The 25,387-nt window shown below is 39.6% G+C and overlaps 2 protein-coding genes and 2 long non-coding RNA genes across 5 annotated transcripts in view; 2 read left to right on the top strand and 2 right to left on the bottom strand.

The window, feature by feature from the left end:
- Positions 1–493: 493 nt before the first annotated feature.
- LOC144000941 (uncharacterized) lies at positions 494–7,035 on the bottom strand. The gene is made up of 3 exons (XR_013278336.1): positions 6,282–7,035; positions 5,239–5,339; positions 494–2,313 (listed from the first exon to the last, which is right to left on the bottom strand). It is a non-coding gene; the product is annotated as an uncharacterized LOC144000941 (long non-coding RNA).
- Positions 1,779–4,457, top strand: LOC144000940 (homeobox protein Hox-D4b-like). Its single transcript, XM_077494759.1, has 2 exons — positions 1,779–2,342; positions 3,462–4,457. The coding sequence occupies exons 1-2, from the start codon at positions 1,859–1,861 to the stop codon at positions 3,734–3,736; spliced, it is 759 nt and encodes a 252-aa protein (XP_077350885.1). The 5' UTR covers positions 1,779–1,858; the 3' UTR covers positions 3,737–4,457.
- On the top strand, positions 5,693–8,858 carry mtx2 (metaxin 2). 2 transcript variants are annotated; one of them, XM_077494757.1, is made up of 10 exons: positions 5,693–5,887; positions 6,697–6,744; positions 6,824–6,870; positions 6,961–7,033; positions 7,120–7,196; positions 7,398–7,490; positions 7,563–7,601; positions 7,678–7,803; positions 7,893–7,969; positions 8,431–8,858. In XM_077494757.1, exons 1-10 carry the CDS (start codon positions 5,848–5,850, stop codon positions 8,588–8,590), a joined length of 780 nt encoding a protein of 259 aa, XP_077350883.1. In that variant the 5' UTR covers positions 5,693–5,847; the 3' UTR covers positions 8,591–8,858. The 2 variants fall into 2 exon arrangements, with proteins under 2 accessions (XP_077350883.1, XP_077350884.1); XM_077494758.1 differs by lacking the exon at positions 5,693–5,887 and adding an exon at positions 5,921–6,575.
- A 4,239-nt stretch (positions 8,859–13,097) lies between these two features.
- Positions 13,098–25,387, bottom strand: part of LOC144000943 (uncharacterized) — an 89,461-nt gene continuing 77,171 nt past the window's right edge. The window contains exon 3 of the long non-coding RNA XR_013278339.1: positions 13,098–13,375. This is a non-coding gene — a long non-coding RNA (uncharacterized LOC144000943). The remainder of the gene's footprint in view (positions 13,376–25,387) is intronic.

Raw genomic sequence — 25,387 nt, 5'->3', positions numbered from 1 at the left:
AATTCATTTACGCCGTCCTTCCACATTTCTTCACTGATTCTACCAACATTCTAAATTCAAACTATTCATATCATTCAAGGAATCTTGGGAACGTCCCCAAATTACCAAATGTTTACAATAAAATGACCAAATTAAAAGACATTTTACTCAGTTACTTGACCAAATTCAAACATTCCGAGTTCTAACCTCAAAATCCTTCAGCTCATCTTGAGAACCATTTTCCACATTCCCTAAATTCCACATACTTTTCATGGCAACATTCCAAAAATTTAAAATGAGACATTTTACACATTTATCGCGCCTTACGACATTTCTTCACAGATTCAAACTATTCCAACTTCAAAATAACTCACTTTAAAGCCATGCTTGTGGACTTTGTGAATCTAACCTTTATATAAAACAATTAAGAATAGATTCTCATTTACAAAGTTGACCAAACTGCAGATTGCAGAGTAAACCAAAACTTGGGCGGGGAAAAAAAAAAAAAAAAAAATCATTGGATTTCAAGCCTTTATAACATTAGCAAAATTTCCACAACAAAATTCCTATATTCAGAAATATTTCACATCAGTTCCCTCCAAATTTCTTGACCCATCCAAACAATTCTAAATCTGACCTTTTCCCAATCAATTCACTTAATTCCACAGGATTTCAATTCAGCTTCACTTAAACCCAACCCAATTTCTACAAAAATTGCATTTTTTTTATTTCCCCTACAAATTCATGAAGGCAACATTTGTTTAACTACTGCTTTGATGAAACGATCATTTAATTTTCTCAAATTAAATGCATCAATTTAGATAAGTGAGTGACACTTTAACCCTAATAAAACCATCAGGAGTGATTAAAACGAGCTACTAAAACAAATGTTTGCCTGTTTGAGCTTATCAGTGACATTCATTAGTATCTGGAAGCCAGATCAAACAGATTTGCTTGGAGGTTCACTTGCATTGGGTCAGATTAAATAAAGCCTCCACTTCTTGAGCCAAAAGCTTGCCAAAACAATATGGTTTAGGGAGCGCCATATGCACAAGTGAATGATTATTTTGGGGTATAGTGGGTGTTTAGAATGGACTGTCATTTATTTTTCCTTCGTGTGAGGGCTCAATTTAGCCACTTTTGGGGTTTCTATGCCAGCGACATCATTTTTTAAGCGCCTTTGCACGATTTTTCTCCCCCCAGCGGCATCATTTTTCCAAAGCGGCTTTTATTCAGAGACGGTGGTGATGACGGTGAGATGGTGAACGGGACACCTCGGGCTGACCCCGGCCCGCAACAAAGCCAACTACTAGTCACTGTCTGGGGGCCTTTTTGTTCCATTCTTGCGTGCGTGCCCTCTACGTTTTGTTGTGCGCCCTTTGACTGCGGCCACAAGGCCAAATATGGCCCCCGCGTCCCCTCAATATGGGCCCGATTAATTTTTCAGCTCGGGGACCCATCTGTGGGGGTAGATCCCAAGTCATAAATCTACTGTGCGTGTTCAATAGGAAAGAGGGGGGTGGGTTAGATGGATGGGTTTATAGAGATAAGATAAATAATGACGTAACAGTTCCAATCCACAAACATCCAATTTTGTATAATTCAGCTCAGCTAGCAAATCTTCATTCGGCTAATTAAGACCATTTAAAAAAAAATAAAAAATTTTACCCTTAAGAGGCAAAAAAAGCGAGGCCTCCCATTGGCTGAGCCGCCGGGTCACGTGGTCCTCGCGGCCGTCCGTCTATTTGACAGCCGCGGGGTGGCTTGATGCCAGAGGGGGGAAAAGGGGGGCACAGGGCGAAAAAGGGGGTAGAGGGAGAGAGAGAGAGACGAAAAAGAAAAATTAGTATTCTCCGACCAGCCTCGCTATAAATCAATCATGGAGTCCTACGCGGTGAGCTGCAAATACGCCGAGCCGCACTTCCCGCCTTGCGATGAAGATTACAGTCATTTCACCGAGCAGGGGGGGTACTACAACAGCCCCCAGGATTGTGGCACGTACGGCGGCGGGCGCTACCAACCTGCATCCGCGGCCCCTCCGCCCGAGCCCGGCTACGCGCCGGCGCCGCAGCCAACCGCCTATGAACATTCCTTGCAGACGCAGCAGCAGCAGCAGCAGCATCACCCGCGGGAGGATGCCGAGCGGCTACCCCAGCCAGGTGCGCAGTTCCCCGGCTACAGCGAGCACGACGACGCCGGTGGCAAGGAGGGCGCCCACCCGGAGATGTGGATGACGTGCGCCAGTAAGCCTGCTCAGGTGCAGAGGAGAATCGCTGGCGGAGGTGTGGGAGGGGGGCATCAGGCCAAAGATAAGCCTCCCATCGTGGTGTACCCCTGGATGAAGAAGGTGCACATCGCCCATGGTGAGGAAGACATCTCCATTCTCATCTCTGTCACACTTTTTTTTTTTTTTTTTTTTGTACACTCCATGTCATTTTGCTTTATTATTTTTATTTTTCCCTCTTGCCCCCCAGCATCTCATCTAACCCCCCCCCCCCCCCCACACACACACACATCCTTGTTGTAGTGTTTTGTCCATTTGGGAGCCCCATTTCTCGTGGTGAGTTATTTATGATCGCAGTGAGAGTCAGGCCGAATTACAGCCGCTATAAACTTTTATGGCTCTGCCGCAGCTTGTGCGTGTGTGAGTGTGTGTATGTGCGCGCGCAAGTGCGAGTATGTATGTGCGTAAAATGCCAGTGAACAAAGAGATGCGCGTTAATAGTCCAAAATGGTTTCTTAACCAGTGTGCTGGCCAACCGCAAAAGGACACACACACACACACATGCGCACACAAGCACGTTCATAGAAAGTATAACGGCAATAAAACAAAATCAAAAACAAAAAACAAACAGAAAAAAAATATATATCCTCTGCAATGGTAATGGAAGTATAGGCTATATAGTTTTTTTCGATTATTTTTAATTTCCTAAAACTGACTTATAATAAAAAATTACATTAAATTAAAGCGATTAGGTATAAATTACATTGAAGTAAAAATAGATAACCGTAAATTAAACATATGCATGTATATATCTTGACAAAGTGCAATCTTGCCATATAGGAGAACAGTAATGGGGCATATAACCTTCATTATTTTAGTTAGTTCTTATGTTAAATATCGCATGTCGGCATGCATTTTCAATATCGCATGTTTTTCCATATAAGCTAAGCAATTTAGCTAAAAACACAATTCATTGACATCTCTAAGAGTTAGCAATTAAATGGATTTACTTTTAAATTGCATATAATATTCACAAGTATAACTGTCACTTTCATTGCTGTTTTTTTTCTTATATTGCACGTTATAGACACCCCATCCGTATCATTACAAACTACGAACTATAACTAACTAACTAACTAACTAACTAACTTTCAGTTACAATTATTATTTTTTCTTATATTGCACGTTATAGACACCCCATCGTCATCATTACAAAAAGTAAACAAATGACGTAACGCTGTCCATTCGTGTCCCCCAGTGAACCCGAACCACCCGGGTCCGGAGCCCAAGCGGCTGCGCACGGCCTACACGCGTCAGCAGGTGCTGGAGCTGGAAAAGGAGTTCCACTTCAGCCGCTACCTGACGCGCCGCCGGCGCGTGGAAGTGGCGCACGCGCTCTGCCTGTCCGAGCGCCAGGTCAAGGTGTGGTTCCAGAACCGGCGCATGCGCTGGAAGAAGGACAACAAGCTGCCCAACACAAAAGGGCGCAGCAAGACCAAGAAAGGCGCGGAGAAGGCGGACATCCCGGTGTGAGATTCGGGGATGGTGGGGGGGCCAGTTCAGACCCACAGAACGACCAAGTGACCATCCAGACCCACATTCCTCAAGCATCCTTATTTAGCCTTATATAGCGTATCCTCATTTTTTGTTCGAATTCTGGAATTGGTGGTTTGTTTTGGAGAGAACAGGGTTATTTTTGTAATTATTATCATTATTATTATTATTTCTACAGGGTAAACAAAAAATACAGGGTTATAAGATTTAGGCAGAATATTACTTGTATATGCACATGACCAAAACGTTTTAAGGACTAAGGCAAAGATGACACAGGCGCAAATGGGCACGCACTGCTGATTTTATGTGCCAAAAGCAATAGCGTGCAGCACACAAATACACACACGCACACGCATACACAAGCTGAGCTCCAAAAGGTGTTTGCATTTTTGTCTCAGGGTTTCCTTACAGGGTCCATCCAGCAACAACATACAAAGAATAATAAAGTTTTTTTTCTTTTTTTTCTTTCCAGTGTAATATGCTAATTTGTATCTGTCAGTACTTTTTTTTATTATTATTATGTGTATGTTTCATATTTTATTCTTGGTAGAAGCAAATGTGTTGTTTTGTATGTGAAAAGTAAAAAAAAAAAAAAAAAAAAAAAACATCCGATCATTCCGATGTACGAATTTTATATGTGAAAAAAAAACGTTTTGATAAAAAAATATCTTGGTTAAGTAAATAAAAGCTTTACACTATACCTATATCATTTTATTGTCTCCAGCTCCCTTGCACATGCACATCATACACACAAGATATTAAAGTTTCAATTATTAAGTATTATTTCATCGAAATATGGATTATAGGCAAAGTAAATACATGCAGAAATATATAGAAAGTTTTACATGAATTTAAAGTCTGTATTACATTTTTTTTTTCTTTTTAATGTGGACAAGGGAAATGAAATAGTCGAATACTTAAACGCAACAGAAAACGCTGCTCATTAAGTTGTATTTTCAAGAAATATGGTGTACGTAAAAGGGAAACAAAGAAATAAATTAGGTCAAAGTCTGTATTTGGTGTGAAAACGCTAAAATAAAGTATTTTCAAGAAATGTAGACTCGGGAAAGAAAGAAAAAAAAAATATAAAATATATATTTAATAACCGTAGATCAGTCAAGTTAAAATCGATGAATTCGTTGCCTTTCACATGTTTATGTTGAAATTCCAAATATAGCACGTCGAATGCAGAATTTGCTTCTGGTGGTGGTTGATGGTGGGAAATGAGCTGCTTTAATTGGAGGCTTCCGTTGGAGACAAATGGGCAGGAAAAGTCACGAGAGATTTGTCAAAAAAAAAAAAAAAAAACTGCTCACTGACTGACATTTGGGACAGATAGATCAAAAATGTGATTTTTAAATAAACAGTGTGGAAACTATCACACGGATCCAATTATCTCAACGGAGTTCAACCAGCAGTAAGTGGACGTCACATACATAATGCATCATCAGCATTTACAAGCTAAACGTGAGCAAAACTACCTCTCGTTCGTTCCTTTGGTCCATCTTGAAACGTTCCGCTTTTTCAGTACATCTCGTGTTGGAACAAGGACGCCCCCTTGTGGTTCAAACGTGAACTGCATCTTAAAATAAAAATGAAGTCAACACGTCATACGCATCGAAATGTTAACCACTCCTATACGTAGTCTCTCAACCATTGATCTCCTTGGCCAGCTTACTTCTAGATCGAAAGAACCACTGACAGGTCGAGGCCAAAAGAGTAAGCAGAGCTGCAGTGTTATGTCTCATTTTCTTTATTTTACCATCATCAGATTGTGGTTCTTCTATGTGGTGATGAACGTTTGCTGGTTTCCACCCTCACCAAAGATAGTAGCAGTCATTTTCGAATTTTAATGGGCGAAAGAGGAAGGGGCTATAATAATTTAATTTTAATTTGAAATGTCCAGGTTCGAAGCGGAACCAATACTTTTCCTAAATGTTTCTCGTCGGACTGACAATTGCTGACGGACCAGTCGGTGACTGCAAAGCTTTGCCCTCGAGCTCCCATGAAGCAGAGTTGATCTAAGCTTTGTTTTAAGTTAATACTTTATCGTAATAGGAATATTTAAAGGGGAGCAATTCAGAGCAAACATGTCTCTTGCAGCGGACGCTTTCGTGTCACAAATGGCCGGTAAAGTGTTGCATTTTTAAGTCAGTGCATGGTGACTTTTGCTAGGCAGTTTGTTCGATAACGCAATTTTCTACAGCGGTGGCAAAGAAAATTAAAAGTTAATCGTAAGATAAGTGTTTCGTTGTAACACTGCAGTATCTGTCAAATTTTTAGCTTCAATTTATGATTGAGGACGGACGCTTTCAGAGTCCTGCAATGCTAAAGAGACATTTACGCCATTAGCAAGGTTTGGACGTAAAGTACACATTTTACGTGATCAAACGTCAAGGGTTTGACGTTAATGCTAATTAGTGAATCTAAAACCTGCGAAACGTGGTTTCTGGTGGATAATCGTACGCTTGTTCCAAGGTTTATTAAAACGTAGTTTAAACCATAACATATAGTTATTACTTACCTTTGTGTTGTAGATAGCTGTTTAAATTTCTTGGCGTTTTTAGTTTACTCAGGTCCTGCTCCCTCTGTGACCCAGAAACACGTCTGAGCTCGCCATTTTGCGGGGCACTTGTAATTTCCGACCGGAGTGAACTCTAACCTCTTCAAATTTAACCTGTTTTAACAGTTAATAAATATACTCTCACTGATCATTGTCTTAGAACATTACGCTGGAGAACTATTAGGCGTACTGTTTAAATTATTTAATAATTTTTGTAATAGTTGTCATCAATGGGGAGTGAACATTTCATTATAGGTACACCAGCAAATCAGTTTCAAGATGAGTGCTAGATTTTGTCACCATTTATGTTTAACAATACAGTATTTGTTTGTGCAGACAGTAAAATATTAATCTATTGCATTTATGACTTGGATAGCTGCTGAGCCTTGGCCTGAGAGTGCAACCTTGTACCAGCCGCTGAAGGGTGAGTGTCCAACTCCATATTATATGGAGGGATAAATACATGAACAAAATAATAACTGTATACATTTTAACTTGTGCAGAAGATCAGATTCTGCTGTCTGACTGCGCCTCATCCCTCGCCGTGCAGGTAATATCATCATTGCGGAGCTCTGTGTATTGGATCTCGCTTATGTGTCTAATGAAGTGTCCGCTTGATCCTGTTTTGTCTGCATTGCAGGCCTACCTGCGGATGTGTGGGCTGCCAGTGCAGGTGGTCTGCAAAGCTAATGCAGAGTACATGTCACCCTCTGGTGAGTTCACGTACAAATGCAGTACATTTTCTTGTCAAAGGCAAATGTAGTCAAAAGTTGTTTTTTTTATATTGTTCCTTCATTAGGCAAGATCCCCTTCATCCATGTGGGAAACCAGGTGGTGTCGGAACTGAGCCCAATAGTGCAGTTCACCAAAGCCAAGGTGGATGAGAATTACTTCCTGTACAAATAATAAGCTTTAAGTCATATTTTGACTTAAAATGTCAAGTGTGGAAAATGTTAACCACTGTTGATATTAAGAAAACCTAAAAGCAATACAGTGTAGTCTTAGCAAGCTATGCTTCTGTGTCTTACTTTATTTTCGTATTTACTGTATTTTGAGGATCTTTTGTTGTCATTTCAGGGTCACTCTCTGAGCGATAGCTTGGATGACGTTCAGAGGGCTGAAATGAAAGCATACATGGAGCTGGTCAACAACATGCTGCTGACGGCTGAGGTACTTTACGCACACATTTGTGGCGCCCCCCACTGGCTTTCCTGTGAATTAGTTTCATATTATCTCCTCCAGCTGTACATCCAGTGGTGTGATGACAGCACAGCTGCCGAGGTGAGTCCTCTCTCTTCTCATAGAGCCTCTTCAAAGTTGAGTCTTCCCCACCCTGACACGTCTCTGTTGGGGTTAGATCACTCGTCCCAGGTACAGCAGCCCCTACTCGTGGCCCCTCAGCACCATCCTGGCCTACCAGAAGCAGTGGGAAGTGCGCCGGAAGATGGACGCCATCGGTTGGGGAGGGAAAAACCTGGAACAGGTTAGCGGTCGCCTCATCTGAGATTATTACTTGTGCGGAAGTCCACATAGCACTTTTAGTGGAGCGGCTACTCTATTTTTGTGTTGCAGGTGTACGAGGACGTGAGTCAGTGCTGTCAGGCTTTGTCGCAGCGCCTCGGAACACAGCCGTTCTTCTTCAATAAACAGTAAGGAGTATATCCTGTGAGACACCATTTTGACCTAACCTCACCTATTGTTTAAATAAAACATAGCATGTGAGTAGTAAGTAGTGTGTAGCTGCGTAGCATGACATATGTCTGTTTTACAAGAAATAAATCTGCAAAAATAGGAAATTGTGTCTTTAGCACCACCCCGTGGCAGAACGATGTCATTACTCATGTTCCCCTCGGGCCTCGATTACTACTAATGTTCTCAATCCAATTGGGTTACATTTAAAAAGAATGAAAGAAAAAGTTTATAATTGTGGTATTTGAATGTATATTATCCTAAAACACTAATATCATTTTAAGTTATTTGACATCATTGGTGATGACTTGATTAAAAATAAAAAATCCATCAAACATGTTTGTCGATGAGAAGACTCTCTTTCACTCCCAGTAAGTGTAATATATTTTGTAGTTCAAGAAGAAATTATGTATTTTTTCAGGCCGACCGAGCTGGACGCTTTGGTGTTCGGTCACCTGTTCACCATCCTGACCACTCGGCTGACCAGCACTGAGCTGGCCGAGCGCGTGCGGAGCTACGGAAACCTGCTGTCCTTCTGCAGGCGCATCGAGCAGACCTACTTTGAGGACAGGACCTCTTGAAGGGGACCTTCCGTCCCCGACCACTACCACACCAAAACATCTGTTTGTAAATAACACAAGAAGCTGGCAAACTGACCATTCACACTATCGCTGCTTATGATTCTTTTTGGACATCATAAAACAACAACTACTGCTGGTCCCTAAAGGATTCCAAAAGACTTATTTATTATTAAGATTATAATTATTATTATTAGCACTAGTGTTTTTCCAATATTCCAAAGTGTCTCTTCTTTACTCTGGACAATTAAAAAAATGAAATGAAATATAATGATGCAGAGTATTAATGTTTTCTTTGTGTGAATGTAAGGTGCCTGTATGAAATGAAAAAAAAAAATACAAATAAAATCTACAAAATATTTTACAGCTCTAACCTTTTTTTATTTGTTTAATTAAATTAATTCAATTTAAATTATTGTATATAGATAATTGTTGTTCTTGCTTATGTTAGCCTGTTTTGAGGGGGTGATCCAGTCTCATACAAGTCAGCAACTCAACCCTGCCCCATATACTGCTGGACCAATGGTGAATATGGATGTCAACAAAACCTGTGGAAAGAGCTAGAATCTTGCTACTAGGCAAGTGGCTTCTATTTAGGGAAGTTCAGCACAATATGTAAATTTTAATGATAATAATGTGTTATAGTTAGAAGCACCATTTTGTTGAGCGTCCCTCCTGTGTGCTGTTTAATTGACACTATCAGAGACGTGTTACCTCTCTATGCCCTTGTCTGGCCTCCTGTCTGTGTTTCTGTCTTGCTGGCTTCCTCTCAGGTCAGCTCGTGACCCTTGAACTTCCCGATGCCTAAGCAGCCTGAGCGATGGTCCCGTCAGGTTCAGAGGTCATCGGTGAGGTAGCAGACGCACAGAGCAGGAAGAAAAATAAACACAGAGACAGAGAAGAAATGAACTTGTCATTGATGATGAGTTTGGATTCTGGAAGCTTCCGCTCCGTTGAAAATGTTGACCTATTGTTGCTTTGAAAGGGGAAACACATGCTTAACATGCTTGTGGCCTTAAGTCTGCAAGGTGACCAAGAACTTTGTAAATTCTGTCTCTGTGGAGAGAGGAGAATCTTCCAGAAGGACAAACACTTCTGCAGCACTCCACAAATCAGACCTGTATTATGGCAGTGGTCGGACGTAAGTCATTTCTTGGGAAATGGCTTATTTATTTTTAATAAATTGTAAAAAAAAAAAAAAAAAATTTTAAACTTTCTCACGTTGCCATTTGTTGTGAACATTTTCAGCGTGTATTTAATAATTTATTTAATCATTCATTCATTCATGCAGTCATCCATCCATCTAAATTTGGGATGAAATTGTTCACAACGAAATGCTGTGTACAGTTATCGGATGCACTGTGTGCAATGCATGTAATGTGAGTTAATTGTAATGACAGTCTTCTTCCACGTGGGGGCAGCATAAGCACAGAACAAGCTTTTGTTGCAGCAGGAACGCAGTAAAGTGGATAACAAGCCGTCAATTAATTAGAGACCGGTTAAAAAGACATATAGTTACATGTAATAAATAAATAAATAAATAAAACAATAACAATACACTTAAAAGCTCACTCAAGTAAAAGGGAAAGGTACAGACATAAAATGTCATAAAACATGAAGAATTCTGTATTTGTATCTCTATTTGTACTTTATTATTCCAACCACCAATTAAAGAACAATAAGCGCTTACTATTAATTTTTGATTCAATCTACTTTTTTGCTTACTGCCTTCTACCTGTTCACAACATAACAGTGAAAACTGCTATCCCTTCAGATTCATATTAATAGCTATTAGGTTATAATTGCGACACGGCACGTGAGCAGCTGCTGATGATCGCTTTCCTGATGCATGCAGCTTCATGATGCAACACAAGGCAAACACGCACACTGAGGAATTATATGGACGTCGTGGAGGTGCAATATTAAAGCAACACGAGTGTCTATTTTCACATTCCTGCCGCGCTTGATCCGAGTTGACGTGTAACACATGTAAACAAGTCTTCGTCTTCCCGGGTTCAGTCTTCAGGGATATGCAAATGAATTCAAGACGGCAGTGGAACCCATGGTAGATCCAAATACTTGGAAAAATGTCATAAAATGTGTGCGAGAATGAAGGCCGTGACATTAATTCGGTCGACGAAAGGTCTCCACGAGGACACGAGTGAGGAAAATGACTTCGCATAAGATGAGGTGGCTGCAGGCTAATTAGCATCACAAGTCTTCATTAACACACCAGACCCGATGTTGACTCAAATAGAGAATATGCAGCTAGTTCAAAAACAACTAGACCAAAGAATTTGACATGATCATTATTGGGTTACATTTTCAGATTTAATTTCTAAAGAAGACCGTTTACACAGAAATTAGTTGACTGCTGTAGAAACTAAAACATGATAAATAATATGAAGCCAACACTTATCTGTTTGTTTTTTATATACAAACGTTTTAATTTTGAAAACAGCCCAAAAAACAATTCAAGTCTGAATATACTGTGCCATTTTCCAGATTAAAAAAACAAAACAAACAAACAAAAAAAAACGAGCCAACAATGATGGCAATAAGTAGGCGTGGCCTTGTTGAATTAAATGCAAATGCTACTCTTTGGTATGCTGCCTGAATAGGTTGCTGTAGCAACTGAAGCAGAAAACAAAATATAAATTTATGATAATGGCAGCATGGACAGCAACATAAGCAATAGCATCACATATCTTCAATATGTAGACAAGACAGAGATGAAACATTAAAACACGTTCTTGATGCCTAAATAGGTTGCAGCAACAAATGAAAGAGCAAATAACCGTCATAACCGTGTTTTGCCTGTGTGTTATTTGGGGCCTGTTTTGAACTAATGTAAACAGCATCTAGTTTCAACTGGTAATACGCCATGTGATGTCAAGAGCTATGTGATGTCAGGAATCTTTAATCTCTTTATCTAGTCAACAGCCAATCAGATAATTGCATGTCAGTCCTATTACCCACATGTCTGGTGAAGTGAAACAAATTCAGACCAGTCTAGTTTGTGGCATAAGTGGCTTGCTGCAATAACTGAAACAGATACGGCGGTAAATAAATCAATCAATCAATCAATAAATAAATAAATAAATAAATAAATAAAGCCAATCAATTCAAAGGGCAACTTGGCTGTTTTGTCAGTCAGCTAGTCGGGTCTGAATTCACTGCTTCATTCCCACGTCTCTTAATTACCAATCTAATAGTGAAACATTAGAAGACTGACAAAGAACACAAAAGGTAGTAACAGGACATTGGAGAAACATATCATGCATTCTTTGATGTAACTTCTGCATCTTTTTTGTTTGTGTGCATCCAGCACGCAAATGATTGTGAACATCGGTGTGTATGTGCATCAACATGTGTGCGTCAATGTGCGTGGAAGTATGTTTTCAGTCTGGAGGGAAGATGTACTGTAGATTTGAGTGGAATAAAGAGATTAGCTGGGTGTGGATAATCCCCCCCTACTCTTTCTCTCTCTCACACACACACACATACCCACACACGTTTCTACCCATCTAGTCAATCACATCCTTCTTCACAGTTGACGGCCATAAACTAAAAATTCTTTACCGCAGCAAACGTCACGTTGAAGGCGCCTGAATGGGAAAACTGTGCGTCAGTCTTAAATCTTTCAAGGTTATTCTGCCAATTTGTTCAGAGCAACTCGTTTTGTATCCATCTGCTGGCTTTGTGCGTGTAAGTGTGCGCGTATGTGTGGCTGCTAGGTGACATCCATTCAAAAAGCCTCCAAGAAGGCCCTCGAGTAGCTCCAAAATGCCCTCCAGCACAGGAGAATGACGCACTTAGCGATGGCTAATTGCGACATAACATTGATTTTGAATACGATACTGCAACAGACTGGCAGAAAGACTATCAAGTAGTATCTTGTTCTACTACTATCACAATTTGGTGCCCATCCAGTCAATCATCCATTTTGGGTATGTTACAGCACACTTGCATTGCGGCATGTGTAGGTACTCATCCCATCACTGTTGTTGGCTTTCTATTCGCTAAATTTGAACTGACTACTTTGTTGCCTAAATGGTTTGCTGCGATGATGTAAAATCTAAATCTGAAAAAGCACAGATAATATTAATGAAAAGCCAACCACTCATCCAATTGCTTATTTTGAATGTTTGGCTTGGTTTGCTATTCGCTAAATTTGAAATTTAACTACTTTGCTGCCTAGATGGGTTGCTGTTTTGGGGAGAGCTAATGTGCTGGTTCCTTGAGTTGGCGGTCACCAGGGGGCATCGGTAAGAATGCGAGGAGATGATTCAGTTCTCTTTTTATTAGTCCAACTATGGGTGTATGGCTACTTTGTACAAGTTATTGTGTATGTGTGTGTGTGGTTCTGTAACACAAGTAAAATAAAGACATATCAGACACAACACTTTGTAAGGTACACAAATAATCAAAAAACGCCTCAGTCGAGAGTATCTTATAAATGAACTTAGTATGACTGGGCCATCAGCACGCTAGCTATTAGCATATGTAAACAATGGTAAACGGCCCACGGATATAACAATATTCTTTGCTACACGAATCGTGCATTAATCATTATATCGGGCTATTAACACAATACTCACTTTTATGACGCACACTCTGTAATTGGCACACACTGACCCAACTGCGATGTCTGCACATCAACGTGTATAACTTAACGAGCCTTAACAAGCGGTGCGCTCTCAACCAAACTCAGCCCACTTCTGATTGGCTACAGCGACTGTCAATCACACGGCAAAGTCTCGACGGCCCCGTCCTTCGTCACAGTTGCTGTAAAAAATCCAAACAAAAACACCAGAAACAATATCAATAAAAAAAAAGTATCACTTGTTCCATTGCTCTACTAAAACCCAAGAACGTCTCCTTCTTAAAGCCAAGTCCTTATCTACTTTGCTGCCTAAACGGGCTGCAAACTGCTTAAACAGGATGCTATGTAGGTTGTCTAAATAAAAGATAAAATACATCAAATATCATTCATACTGTCAACAATATTTTGTCATCAATGGTCTTGAACCAAAGACTTTCTGGTCCTTAAATCCAAGCTCAACTTTTAACGACTTTGATGCATAAATGGGTTGTTGGCAGATTGAAAATATCACAGAAACATAAATAACAGTTATAGAATAGAATAAAGAGATACCCACTTGACCCATCGCTGGATTTGAACTAGACACTTTTTGGTCCTTAAGTGCAAACCCTTGAATGATTTAACTGCCTAAATAGGTTGCTGTTAAATATAAATCAGATCTTGACCTATCGGCTTTGAACCTGAGATTTTCAGGTCATTAAATCCAAACAGTGAATTATTTACTGCCGAACTGGGTTGCTGTAAAAATAAAAAAATAAATAATAGAAACAGAAATAATCTGAATAAAAATATAACCACTTGACCCATCAATGGCTTTGAACCAGAGACGTTCATGTCCTTACAACACAGGCAAACTCTTAAATAGGTATGCTGCCTGAGCGGGTTATTAGAAAAATAAAGACATACATAAGAAATATGAAGAGAACCACTTGAACCATCACTGGCCTTGAACATGAGACTCTCTTCTCCTTAAAACCAAGCACTGAACTACATTCCCGTTTAAACAGGTTGTAAAAAATCCAAATATAAAAGCAACATAAATAATCAAAAATTAAAAAAAAAGACTCAACCTGGTTCAATGCATAGTAATTAATCTCTTAATGGTTTCCTAATGTAACTGTAGCTTCCCGATGACAGGCGTCATGTTAAGCGTGGCCTCTTCAACCCTCCGCGCTGCGACCAGTCGGCGGTCTCGCGCGTGTAAACCGAGCGGTCCCAATGAAAGAGAGCTTATGCGGCAAAGTGGATTAAGGCGCATTAGAGGGTTTTTCACGCTGACTTCACTGTGAAAACACGGCCGAGCTGACATGATCTCAGCGCCGTCGTTCTGTACAAGAAACTTTATTGATCTTGAAGGGTATACCAGACCAGATGGCCCAGATAGCGCACGTGACCGCATCTATTGATCTTTATCGGGCCAGGAAGTGGATCTGGTAACTTCAAGGTGGACCCCACAGGCTTCACTAATTCATTTCAATAAATTCAATGAAAATCTTTTTTTTTTTTTTTTTTTTGTTCATGGCAATGGTTAGAAGTGTAAATTTGTTGCAGATTTTTGCTTTTGGTGGTCAGGTTTGATACCTATATCCATGAATAGGACTCATGAAAACATTGATCTCAGTTCTAGAGTGACAGCGATTTAAGAGCATTTTGACTGTTTTTTTCATGACCAACAGAAAAACACGCTTCCAGCCTGTTAAGTTAATTGACATTAATCAAGTCAAGTCAAAATGGCAATGCCCTATCATGAGCCTGTTTAGGCATTTGGCTAACATGACAGCCAAGTTAATTTATGCTAGCTAGCTTTGCCCTTTAGCGAACAGGCAGATTTTAACCATTTTACTTCAAGTTTTTTCATTTTATACTTCAGATTTTCTTGGAGTTAAAGGGTTCAAGCTTTATTGTATTGTTTCAGCTTCTAATTCATTATTGTAAGGAACTTATGTTTTCTTTCGCCCCAGTTATCATTCGCTTATTTAGCATGTTAGCAATGTAACGGGTACACGTTTTGATAGCTTAAAAAAAAAAAAACGGTGCCAACGTGAGCTAGCCCGTTTTGTTGTTGTTGTGTCAAGTTATCAAAAAGGGTACTGTATATACAGGTAATTGAAAAATTACTTTTGTTAACCGTCAATCAGAAATGTAGCATGGCTACGTGCTACAGTTGGATTTATTATTTGTTTGAGCTGTTTTATTTTTCTTTTTTGGCCTAATTAGAACAGCAGAGAGTAACTATTCTGAGTCTAAATAAAAGATGCAATACATCAAATATCATACTGTAAACAACATTTTGTCAGGAAAATAAAATTTTTTTTTGGATTTTTTGTTTTCACAAGGACTGGTTCTGTGAATTTGCATATGCTGAACCGTGACATGTGCTGGTCCAATGTACTTCTATTTTTACCAGATTTTCTTAACGCAAGTAGCTGTACTTTTACTTAAGTACAGAGTGTGAGTACTTTCCCCTCTTCTGTTTCAACAGTAGAAGAAAGAGACTCCGAAATCCAGCTGAGTTGAGAAAGTCCAGTTTGTTTTCACACTGGCCTCTTGTGTTTTGAGAGCGGAGGGAAAGGTTTCAATCAGCGCAGGCCAGAAAGCCAGTCGTGATGTAAAAATGTGAAAAAGCGCACGTTAAACACGTTAGCCATCCTTGTTTAGCTGTAATCTGAGGTGTGTTTCATTTCCTGGACCTGTCACTCGCTCACGTATGACCTCACTCTCCACGCGTTTGCGTGTGTGTGGCCGCAATCACACACACATAACATGGGCGGTGAAATTTAATGATCATGTGAAACATAATGATCGTGTGTGTTTGTGTGCAAGTGTAGACTAAACTCAGCTAGTGTGGCTTTACTGATTAGAGGAGGGGTGGGCAATGGCCACTCAGATTTTTGAGATGAACAGATGAGTGAATTTACTTATTCACTTAAATGACTCTTTTAGCCCACCAAAAATACAATTGTGCTTTTTCGCAGCGTACTTGTGTACGTCCACGCTGCCTCACTTGAACAGAGCTGAATGGAACGTGGCTAGAAGACTAACAAGCAACCTTTTCTTTGAAGTTTATCTTGCATTTGAATTTTTCATTTGTTTCACACATCAACAACATCACAAGGAACGTCCAACTTGGACTTGCCATGCACACACGTTATAATTCAACATTAATGAGCTGGACACACAAGGAAGTGGGGATGCTTCCATCCATTGTGAGTCTGTAGTGTGGAATGTGTGTTTTTATCTTGAAACACAGCTGGAACAACAATGAGTTTGTGTATGCATGCGTGTGCGCATAGGTGTGTGCGTGTAATGTGTTTCTCATGTTTATATTTAAACAGCCGAGAAATATAATGTCTTCCATGACTTATTCGCTTGACTTCCAAGTTATTCAAATTTTTATGTTTCTTATTGGAAAACGTGAACATTAAGAGTCAAATGATTATACAAAGTATATATTTGGCATTTTTATAATTTGATAACGTTTATGTAGTGTGATTTATTGTAGGACCCATAATCATGATTATTTTTTACATTTACTAAATTCTTTATAACCCCTCAGGTAATAGATTTTCAAAGATTTACGTTAATTTTATTTAACTATAAATGAATGAATTACATATTTCATTCAACATTATATTTGAGTAACTATTATTTACTTTAATTTTAATTAAAACATAAATTAAAGTGATGTAAAATAATAATGTAATACAATTATTTAACAAATAATTTATATTAATTTTATTTCATTAACATTTCAACTTCAACAGAAATGTAAAAAATAAATAAAAATAAAAATCTAGTTAACCATTGTTAAATAAAACTAAAATATTTTTGTCACGTCTTCCCTTCTCCTACAACTTGTATCAGCACACAAAAAATAAAATTAAATAAAAAAAAAAAAGCCAAAGGGTAAAAAAAGCAATTCTGAAAATGGTTATTGAGCTGAAGTCTGCATAGCTACATTTTCTTCGCTTCTTGTAGGTGGAGTCTGTCCTAATATAATCCTTTTGCCGACAGAGGGTATTGTTGTTCATTCAAATCAACTTTTAGGAACTTTTCTCATGCACGCGCACGACACGTGCGCACACACATGAACGTGGGCAGCTAAGTGATGCTAACCACGGAGATCCTCTTAATGATGCTAATGTCATTATTGCTATGGAAGATTAATGAGGGTTATTTATAGGCCATTAATCCATATTGAGTGGGACTGAAGCGTCCCGTGTCACAGTTTTTCCTCAAACGTTTAAACACATTTCACAAACCTTTTCTCCATTTTCCCCAATGTTTTAAAGAAAAAAATGTATATTTTTATTAAGTCCACTAAAACACATTTTTGTGTGTGTATGCCTACAAAATTAAAGGAATACAAATATTTAAAAAGTACTACAAAATGATTGGACCTATGGCTTGGATTTCTATGTGTTGTAATAGGAACAGAAGCGATTAGTTGACGTTACCACTCTGCATCGTTTTTGGCATCTCAACCTCCCATTCACAGAGCAATTTTGACAATATTATTTGAATATTTACCAAAAAAAAATGAGACCTGTAGCAAGTCTGTCCTCAAATACAATTAAAGCGAAATAGACAGTGTCAATTACTCAACTAAGTCAACTAAAAATAAAGTCTAATCGTTCAAGCCCAATGTACTGTATTTTTCGCACTATAAGGTGCACCTCATTATAAGGCGCACCTTCAATGAATGACATATTTGAAAACTTTTTTCATATATAAGGCGCTACAGTAGAGGCTGGGGTTACGTTATGCATCCATTAGATGGTGCTGCGCTAAAGGGAGTGTCAACAAAACTCTGAGGTAAAGTATTAGTATTAGCTAACGATCCAAGATGGCGGGATCTTCTGCGCATGCGCTTCACCGATCGTGCAGGGTTACCGATAGTGTCTTGACAGCGAGACCTGTTGCGGCTCAATATTGATCCATATATAACGCGCACTGGATTATAAGGCGCATGGTCACCTTTTGAAAAAATTGAAGGCTTTTAGGTGCGCCTTATAGTGCGGAAAATATGGTAGTCATACTCAAACTGATTTTCTTTCAGATTCTAACACTTTCACAATCAATAGATGCTGAATAAAAAGATGATAAAAATAGGCTTTAGTGATCTGGCAGCACTTTGTGGTAATCCTTCTGGATGGTAGAGCTTCCTCTTAACAATCAACTTTGTGTGCATGTTGTTATTGTGTAGCTTTCAGGGTCGTGAGGGCCGCATGTACACTGCACAACATTCCAAAATCCACCGTCGGGTGTGCGAGAGACAATCAGTGGCAGAGAGGGATTTCCCATCTCCCAGGATCTGACCCGAGCTTCTAATAACAAGCTTACAGCCCCCAACGCACCGCCCCCGCCATCCCAAAACACACACACACAAAATTCACATGGCGCATCCCTCATTCATATTGTTGAATTCCGCCTGTTTTGTTTTTTTCTTATGTGACTGTCATGATGGCTCAAATAGGGAGAAAAGTCACTGTGATATCCTAGGTAGCTTTTCAACCCTACCAAGACAAGTGAGGTTCTAAATTCCGACTGGCCTTGAATGGAACATGGTCTGAGCTAATAACCTTCAACCTACACATAAAGGCACACTTTTTTTTAATTTTTTTTATATAAATTACTGAGACAATTGCAACATTTGTTCTCACTTTCACTTTTAGAATTTAACATCTGCAAAAAAATACACCCTCAGGTCACAGGAGGTTTTTTTTTCTCTTATTTTTTGTATAGCTGTTTTTAGTTGATTTGATTTGATTTCAACACCAGATGTTGTGAGGGGGAAGAAGTTACTGGAACATCTTGTGGGACCTTTAGAAGAACACCCACACAAAGTCTAGTTTGTAAATTTGAATCCCTAACCCAGGCTTGAAGCCCATTGAAGCACTAACCCAAACTTGAAAATCCTGATTTGAAATCCCAAAACAGGCTCAGACACCTAATTTGAAACCTCAGGTTTAAACTGTAATTTGAAACCCTAACCCAGGCTTGAAAACCCTATTTTGATACCTACCCCAAGCAAGCATTTAAACCCTGATTTGAAACACTATCACAGGCTTGATAGTCTAATTTGAAAGCATAAACAAGGCTTTAAACCTAATTTGTAACCCTAATGTTGTTTGAAACCCTAACCCATACAGGCTTGAAACCCGAACGTAAAATCCTAACCTTTGTTTGAAATTTTAGATCTGGAAAGAAACCCCAATTAAAAAGTCTAAACCACACTTGAAACTTTAACCCAGTCTTCAAGTCTTAATTCAAAATCCTGACTCAGACTTAAAACCCTACCATTTGTTTAAGACCTTTAAGCCTGAAGCCCTAAACCCCTCTTGAAGGATTCATCTTGAACACATATTTTGAACTCCTAAATTCTGTTTGACATCTGATTCAAGGTTAGCTTTGGATTGAAACCCTGTTTTCAAATACTATCCCTAGTTTGAAACCCCAAACATGTCTTGAAACGCTAGGTTGAAAACCCGTCGCCTGAAACCAAACTTGAATCGCTAATTCTGGTTTGAAGAAAATTTCTGTTGTTTATGGTCAACCCCTCTCCATAGATCCACAAGGCTCACTGCTAGGCACCTTCTCTTTTCAATATTGTACTAGATTTCCATAAGACTTTTAAATTAATACACACCCCAATTCAACTTTCCCATTGTACTGCATTGAATTGAACTATAGAGGCACCTTCATTTACTTTTATTCATATTTTACAGTATTCATGAATACTGTACTACTTGATATAAAAAACATAAATAGTAGTTCCCTTGTGTATTGTCAAGGCTGCACTCATGTAAAGCTTTTCTAAAGCATTAACATGAGGACACAGAGAGGATTTGGTGGACGTGGAGGGAGAGAAAGAGGATTTGGGACTTGTTAAAATGTCAAATAGAGGCTTGAAAGCACTTTGGAAAAAAAGAAAAAAGATCTTGTTCTAATAAGACAAGAGCCTCCTTGAGCCACATCAGCTCACATAAGCTACACGCTGTTAACTTCCTGTCTCAATCATTCCGCAGTATTTTCTTACGTGCTTCGCAGAACATTCTATTGATTGAAACAAGACTTCATTGATTTTGCCGAAGTGACAGCATATCAATAGGCTATCACAATTTTCTTGAAACCCTAATTTGAAACAATAAACACGTGATTGAAGCCCTACTTTGAAACCCCAGCAACTTATTTGAAGCCATAACCCAGTCTTTCAAACCCTACCTCCCCCTTGCTTAAAACACTCATTTCAAACATTGTCAGGCTTGAAACACTCACTTCTAACTCGACTCCTTTATCGTTTGAAACCTTAATCCTGTCTTGAAACTTTGACCTGAAACCCTAACCATTGCTTCAAACTCCTATTTCAAACCTTACCCAATCTCTAAAAATGTATTTCAAACCACAACCCCTTGCTTTAAACGTCTTTGAAACCCTTATTTCCAACTCTACCCCTTGTTTAAAACCGTAACCCAGTCTTGCGCACCTAATTGGGAACCCCAGTCCCCTGTTGAAACCTTAAAGTCTTAAAAACCAAAATTGAAACCCAACTCATTGTTTAAAACCCTAATTCCAAACCATAACCAAGGCTTGAAACCCCAATTTGAAACCCCAACCCTCTCATCCTAATTGTAAACCCTAATTATAGCTTCAAACCCAACTCTGAAACCCTAACCTTAGTTTCAAACTCTACTTTGAAACTCGAACCGTAGTTTGGAACCCTAATTTGAAACCCTACTCTAAACGCTGAATCCTAGATGAAAACCCTTCTTTGAAACCCGAACCATCTAGTTTAAAACGAGACTTCTGTGCTGTTAAGCACCGCCTCTGGCGATCAGTGAGGGACGAAGAAGAACCCTCATTTGAAACACTAACTATAGTTTAAAACGCTACTAACACTAACATTCACCCTTGTTTGAAACCTTAACCAAGTCTTTTAGCACCGTAACTCAAATTTCCTTCCCCTAAAGGATATCCGAGGCTATGAGTCTGTTCAAGCATGTGAGTGAGTGTGAGCAATTGTGTGTGTGTTGCTAACGTTTGAATGGCAGGAAGCGTCGTGTAACTCAGGTCAGTAGCACAGCTGCAAAACGTTTTACCGCCAGCCAAGCCATTTTTTTTAATTATTATTATTTTTTTTGGTCAATGTTCCCACATCACAATGTGGCTCTCGTGTTTATTTTTTTCATCCCTGAGGTCAGCGGAGGTCATTCGCTGATTCATGTGAGCAGACACACCAGGTGACTCATTACAATGGATTACAGGTGAGAAGCTGTCCTGTCCTGTCGCGTCCTGTCCCGTCACAGGGCAACGGTCACAAACAGGCTGACGATGAAGCTGCTGCTGATGACGTGCAGGACACAACAAGCTCAACAAAACTGGCTGCAAATTCCACATGTAAATCTAAATTTGAAAACTTGAACCACAAATTCAGGCTTCAAAGCTTCATTTAAAACCCTAAAACAGTTACGACGCCCTAATTCCAAACCTTAATAATAACTTGAAACTCTAAACCTGGCTTGAAGCCTTTATGACAAACCCCAACTTTGGCCTCAAAGTCATTTCAAACTTAAACCGATTTTCACAAACCAAATTTGACACCCTAATCCAGGCTTGAAAACCTCCAATCTTCAAACTCTGGTTTGGAACCCTATTTTAAAATCTGGATCCATGTCTGAAAACCCAAACCTGGCTTGAAAAGCTTAATAATTTCAAACCTTAACTGTATACAATCATCCTTGTTTAAAACCATAATCTGGGTTTAAAACCCTAATGTTTAACTGAAACTCAGGCTGGAACCCCTAGTTTGAAATCCTAACATTGTCTTCAAATTTTAATTTAAAACCTTAACCCAGATTGAAACCGTAACCCTTTTTTTTTGAAACCATAACTCTAAATAGACAGACAATTCTGGTTTAAAGCCCTAAACCCGGTTTGAAACTCTTCCTGTTTGAAACCCTAACCCAGTCCTATAACTGTAATATTAAATTGTAACCCAGGATTGAAAACCAAACAACACTGCTCGGAAACCTTAATCCAAACTGACACCCTCATTTGAAATCCTCACACTCTCTTGAAAGACAATTTAAACCCCAATTTGGAACCTTAATCCCATTTTGAACGTCTAATTTAAAATTCTAACCCAGAATAGAAACCCTAAACCAAAACTGAAACCCCAAATTAAAAGCTTAAAACTCTCTTCAAATTCAAATGTAAAATCGTAACTGTAATTTTAAACCCCTTAACGCTTAACCCTGTTTTCAAACCAACTTTGCATTTCTAAACTTTGCTTGGAATGTCAATTTAAAATCTTAAACCTTGTTTGAAAGCTTAACTTGAAGGTGAACTTGAATTTTGTACATTTAGTGCTTTTTTTTTGTTTTGTTTTGCATTTTTGTCAGTCCAAACAATGCCAGCTGGCACTCGTATGACGTATTTGAGCTTTTAAGCGAGCACGTAAACATAATGCGGACACTCCCCGGCCGGAGGACACTTGCAGGAAGTCAGAGCTTGTTGCCATGGAGATGGTAGGAAGCTCTGGTGGGACCTGATTTGGGATTGGCCCGATAAGACCAAACGAAGTCTCTGACATTGTTTGTTTGTACTCCACATTATCTTGGTCAGCACATTGACCGGTAAAACCCCCGTTTGGGTCTTGTAATAGAAAAAATCCACAAAAACTATGTTGGTAATAAGCAGAGTAACCAAACACAAATACTTTTTTGAAATTAATCTGATTTTTCAGTCAGCTGTACTTTGCTTGAGTCTTGTCTGTTACTTTTACCCAGGGAAGATGGTACTGCCAATTTGGAGCGAACGTTTTTTGTCTGGCAAATACGTTGAGTAAATCCTTATAAGGGAAAGATTGGAGTCAGTTTCCTTGACTTCATGTTGATTGTGTGACTCGACTCTTCAAGATGTTTGAAACAGTCCGCGTCAGCTTCCTTTAGTACACAACAATGAGGTGAGCTCACTCGTTTGAAAGAAAACTTCCTTTAACCCCGGGTTTTCACCGGTTGCGGTTGCGGTGCGGTTGCGGTGCGGTTCGGCGACGCAAGCAATTAGATTCCATTCATTCGAATGGTGCAGTTTACACCGCTTGCGGGTGCGTTGCGTGTCGACTGCGGAAGGCCTGCGGCGTGCCGCAAGCCTTCCGCAAGGATAGACCTATTTTCTATTTTTGCCGGACGCCGCAGCGGTAGGCCTCCGGCAAATGGCAAGCTAGCACAAAACACATCGAGCGGGACAGGAAGACCGAGGCAGTTTCAAAATAAATTTCCGGTTACCTTTCAGAATAAAACACTCGCCAGCTCCTATTTCGCAAGTTTTTCAGCAAAACGTGACGTGGGCGTCGCCGGGCCATGTGCTCATTCACGGTTTAGACACCAGCGAACATGGACGAGGAGAGGTTTATATTGGAGGTGGAAAACCACAAAATAATATATGACACGGCACATCCTTTTTATAAGGACTGTAATGTATTGTGAGTTTGATGTTCGCGATTGCTTGTTGTGCCCGTCTCGCTTGCCGTACTGAGCGGCAGCCGGACGCGGAACACAGAAATAAAGAGTGGACCCGCACTGACCCGACTCTCGTTATTAATATACTTTACAAGGACAACAAAAAAAGGATGCTGCATGGAATCTCATAGCAGAAGAAGAAGAAAAGGTTAAATCAAAAGAAGTCCACCTCTCTTTCTGCTTCTCTGTTGAGCACAGACTTTCTGTATGTTTGTCGTTGTGAAATGCCACATGATCGCGCGCGCGCGGTCCCTCGAGACACGTTGGGAAGTGGGCGGCGACGGAGCTGCCGGACCGCAGCTGTGCGGAGCCGGTGTGGATTGACAAAAAAATTGACCCGTCCGGAGCACGCAATCAAGACGCACCGCACCGCAACCGCACCGCAACCGCATCCGCATCCGGTGAAAACCCGGGGTTAGATGTGACGCGAGGCCGCCTTGAAGATGACAAAGACTTTTGAATGCCTTTGACTAACTTAAATGTTTTTTTGTTTTTTGTTTTGGTATTACAGCATTTTTTTTTATCAATAAGTTAGACACACCAGGTGAAAATTTCTTTCTTTCTTTTTTTTTTTTTTTTTTAATCACATGACTTCAGTAGTTAACACATGATTAATCACCAATTTTAAATCTGTTCAAAATCTCCAGTAAAATGTACAATAATTTTTCATACTCTTGTTTACATAAAAGTGGAGAAAAATGTGAAATAGAAATATGGCTGCATCTTTTTGTCACTGATATTGTCATTTCATAATAAATCATAAAATTACGTTACAATTACTGCAATTGGCTGGCAACCAGTCCAGGGTGTACCCCGCCTACTGCCCAGAGCCAGTTGAGATAGGGTCCAGCACCCACCGCAACCCTTGTGAGGAATAAGCGGTCAAGAAAATGGATGGATAGATGGAAGTTAAAATTAAAAGATGCACTGTACTGTAAAAAACAAATGTAATATTGATTTGTGTTGAGGTCTTTTTCTGCCACTAGATGGCATAATTGCATTTGTGAGACGCTGGTGACAGCTCAGCGCATTTTTCTTTTCACATTATGAGCCAGCTAATCTTTAACTTGTGAAATTCCGCACATTTTTCAAATTGTAAAATACAACTTGACCCGAGTCGCCACAAATTATATGCATTATTATCACATTTATTACTGCTAAATTTAGATGTCTGGAATTTCCCCAGTACAGGCTTTTCAAGTATGGGACGATTTAAACCTCTTTTTACATTTTAAAAACAAAAACCTTATTCATATTCCTGCATATCTTCCACATGAAGATCATAGAGACTTTTCCCCAATGTGCAAGGAACTCATATTCAAAAAAATCCTTCCGTTTTGCTATCGTGCGGCCGCATGTTAGCAAGCGCTAAACAGCGAGTGTTTGCACACGTCTGCATGTTTAGCAGCGAGAGCCGAGATTGGGCTTTCATGATGAAATTCTGCCGCAATTTGACGTCGTAGCGGAGCTGGAAGGAAGAAGGGGGACGAGCGGTGGGGGGGTTAGGTGTGAAAGCGGGAGGGATGGAAGGGAAAGCGATAAGGCAAAATGGCGGAAAACAAAACAAGATGGGGCGAGGGGAGCGAGAGAGGACATGAAAGTGATGACTGTGTGTGTATTTGCTTTTTTTTTTTTTTCCCACTGATTGTGTATGTGTGTGTAATTACACTCTCC

This window comes from Festucalex cinctus, chromosome 14, assembly GCF_051991245.1.
Source record: "Festucalex cinctus isolate MCC-2025b chromosome 14, RoL_Fcin_1.0, whole genome shotgun sequence".
NCBI classification, from domain to species: domain Eukaryota; kingdom Metazoa; phylum Chordata; class Actinopteri; order Syngnathiformes; family Syngnathidae; genus Festucalex; species Festucalex cinctus.
The sequence above is the reverse complement of the archived record's forward strand: the minus strand, read 5'-3'. Positions and strand labels throughout refer to the sequence as shown.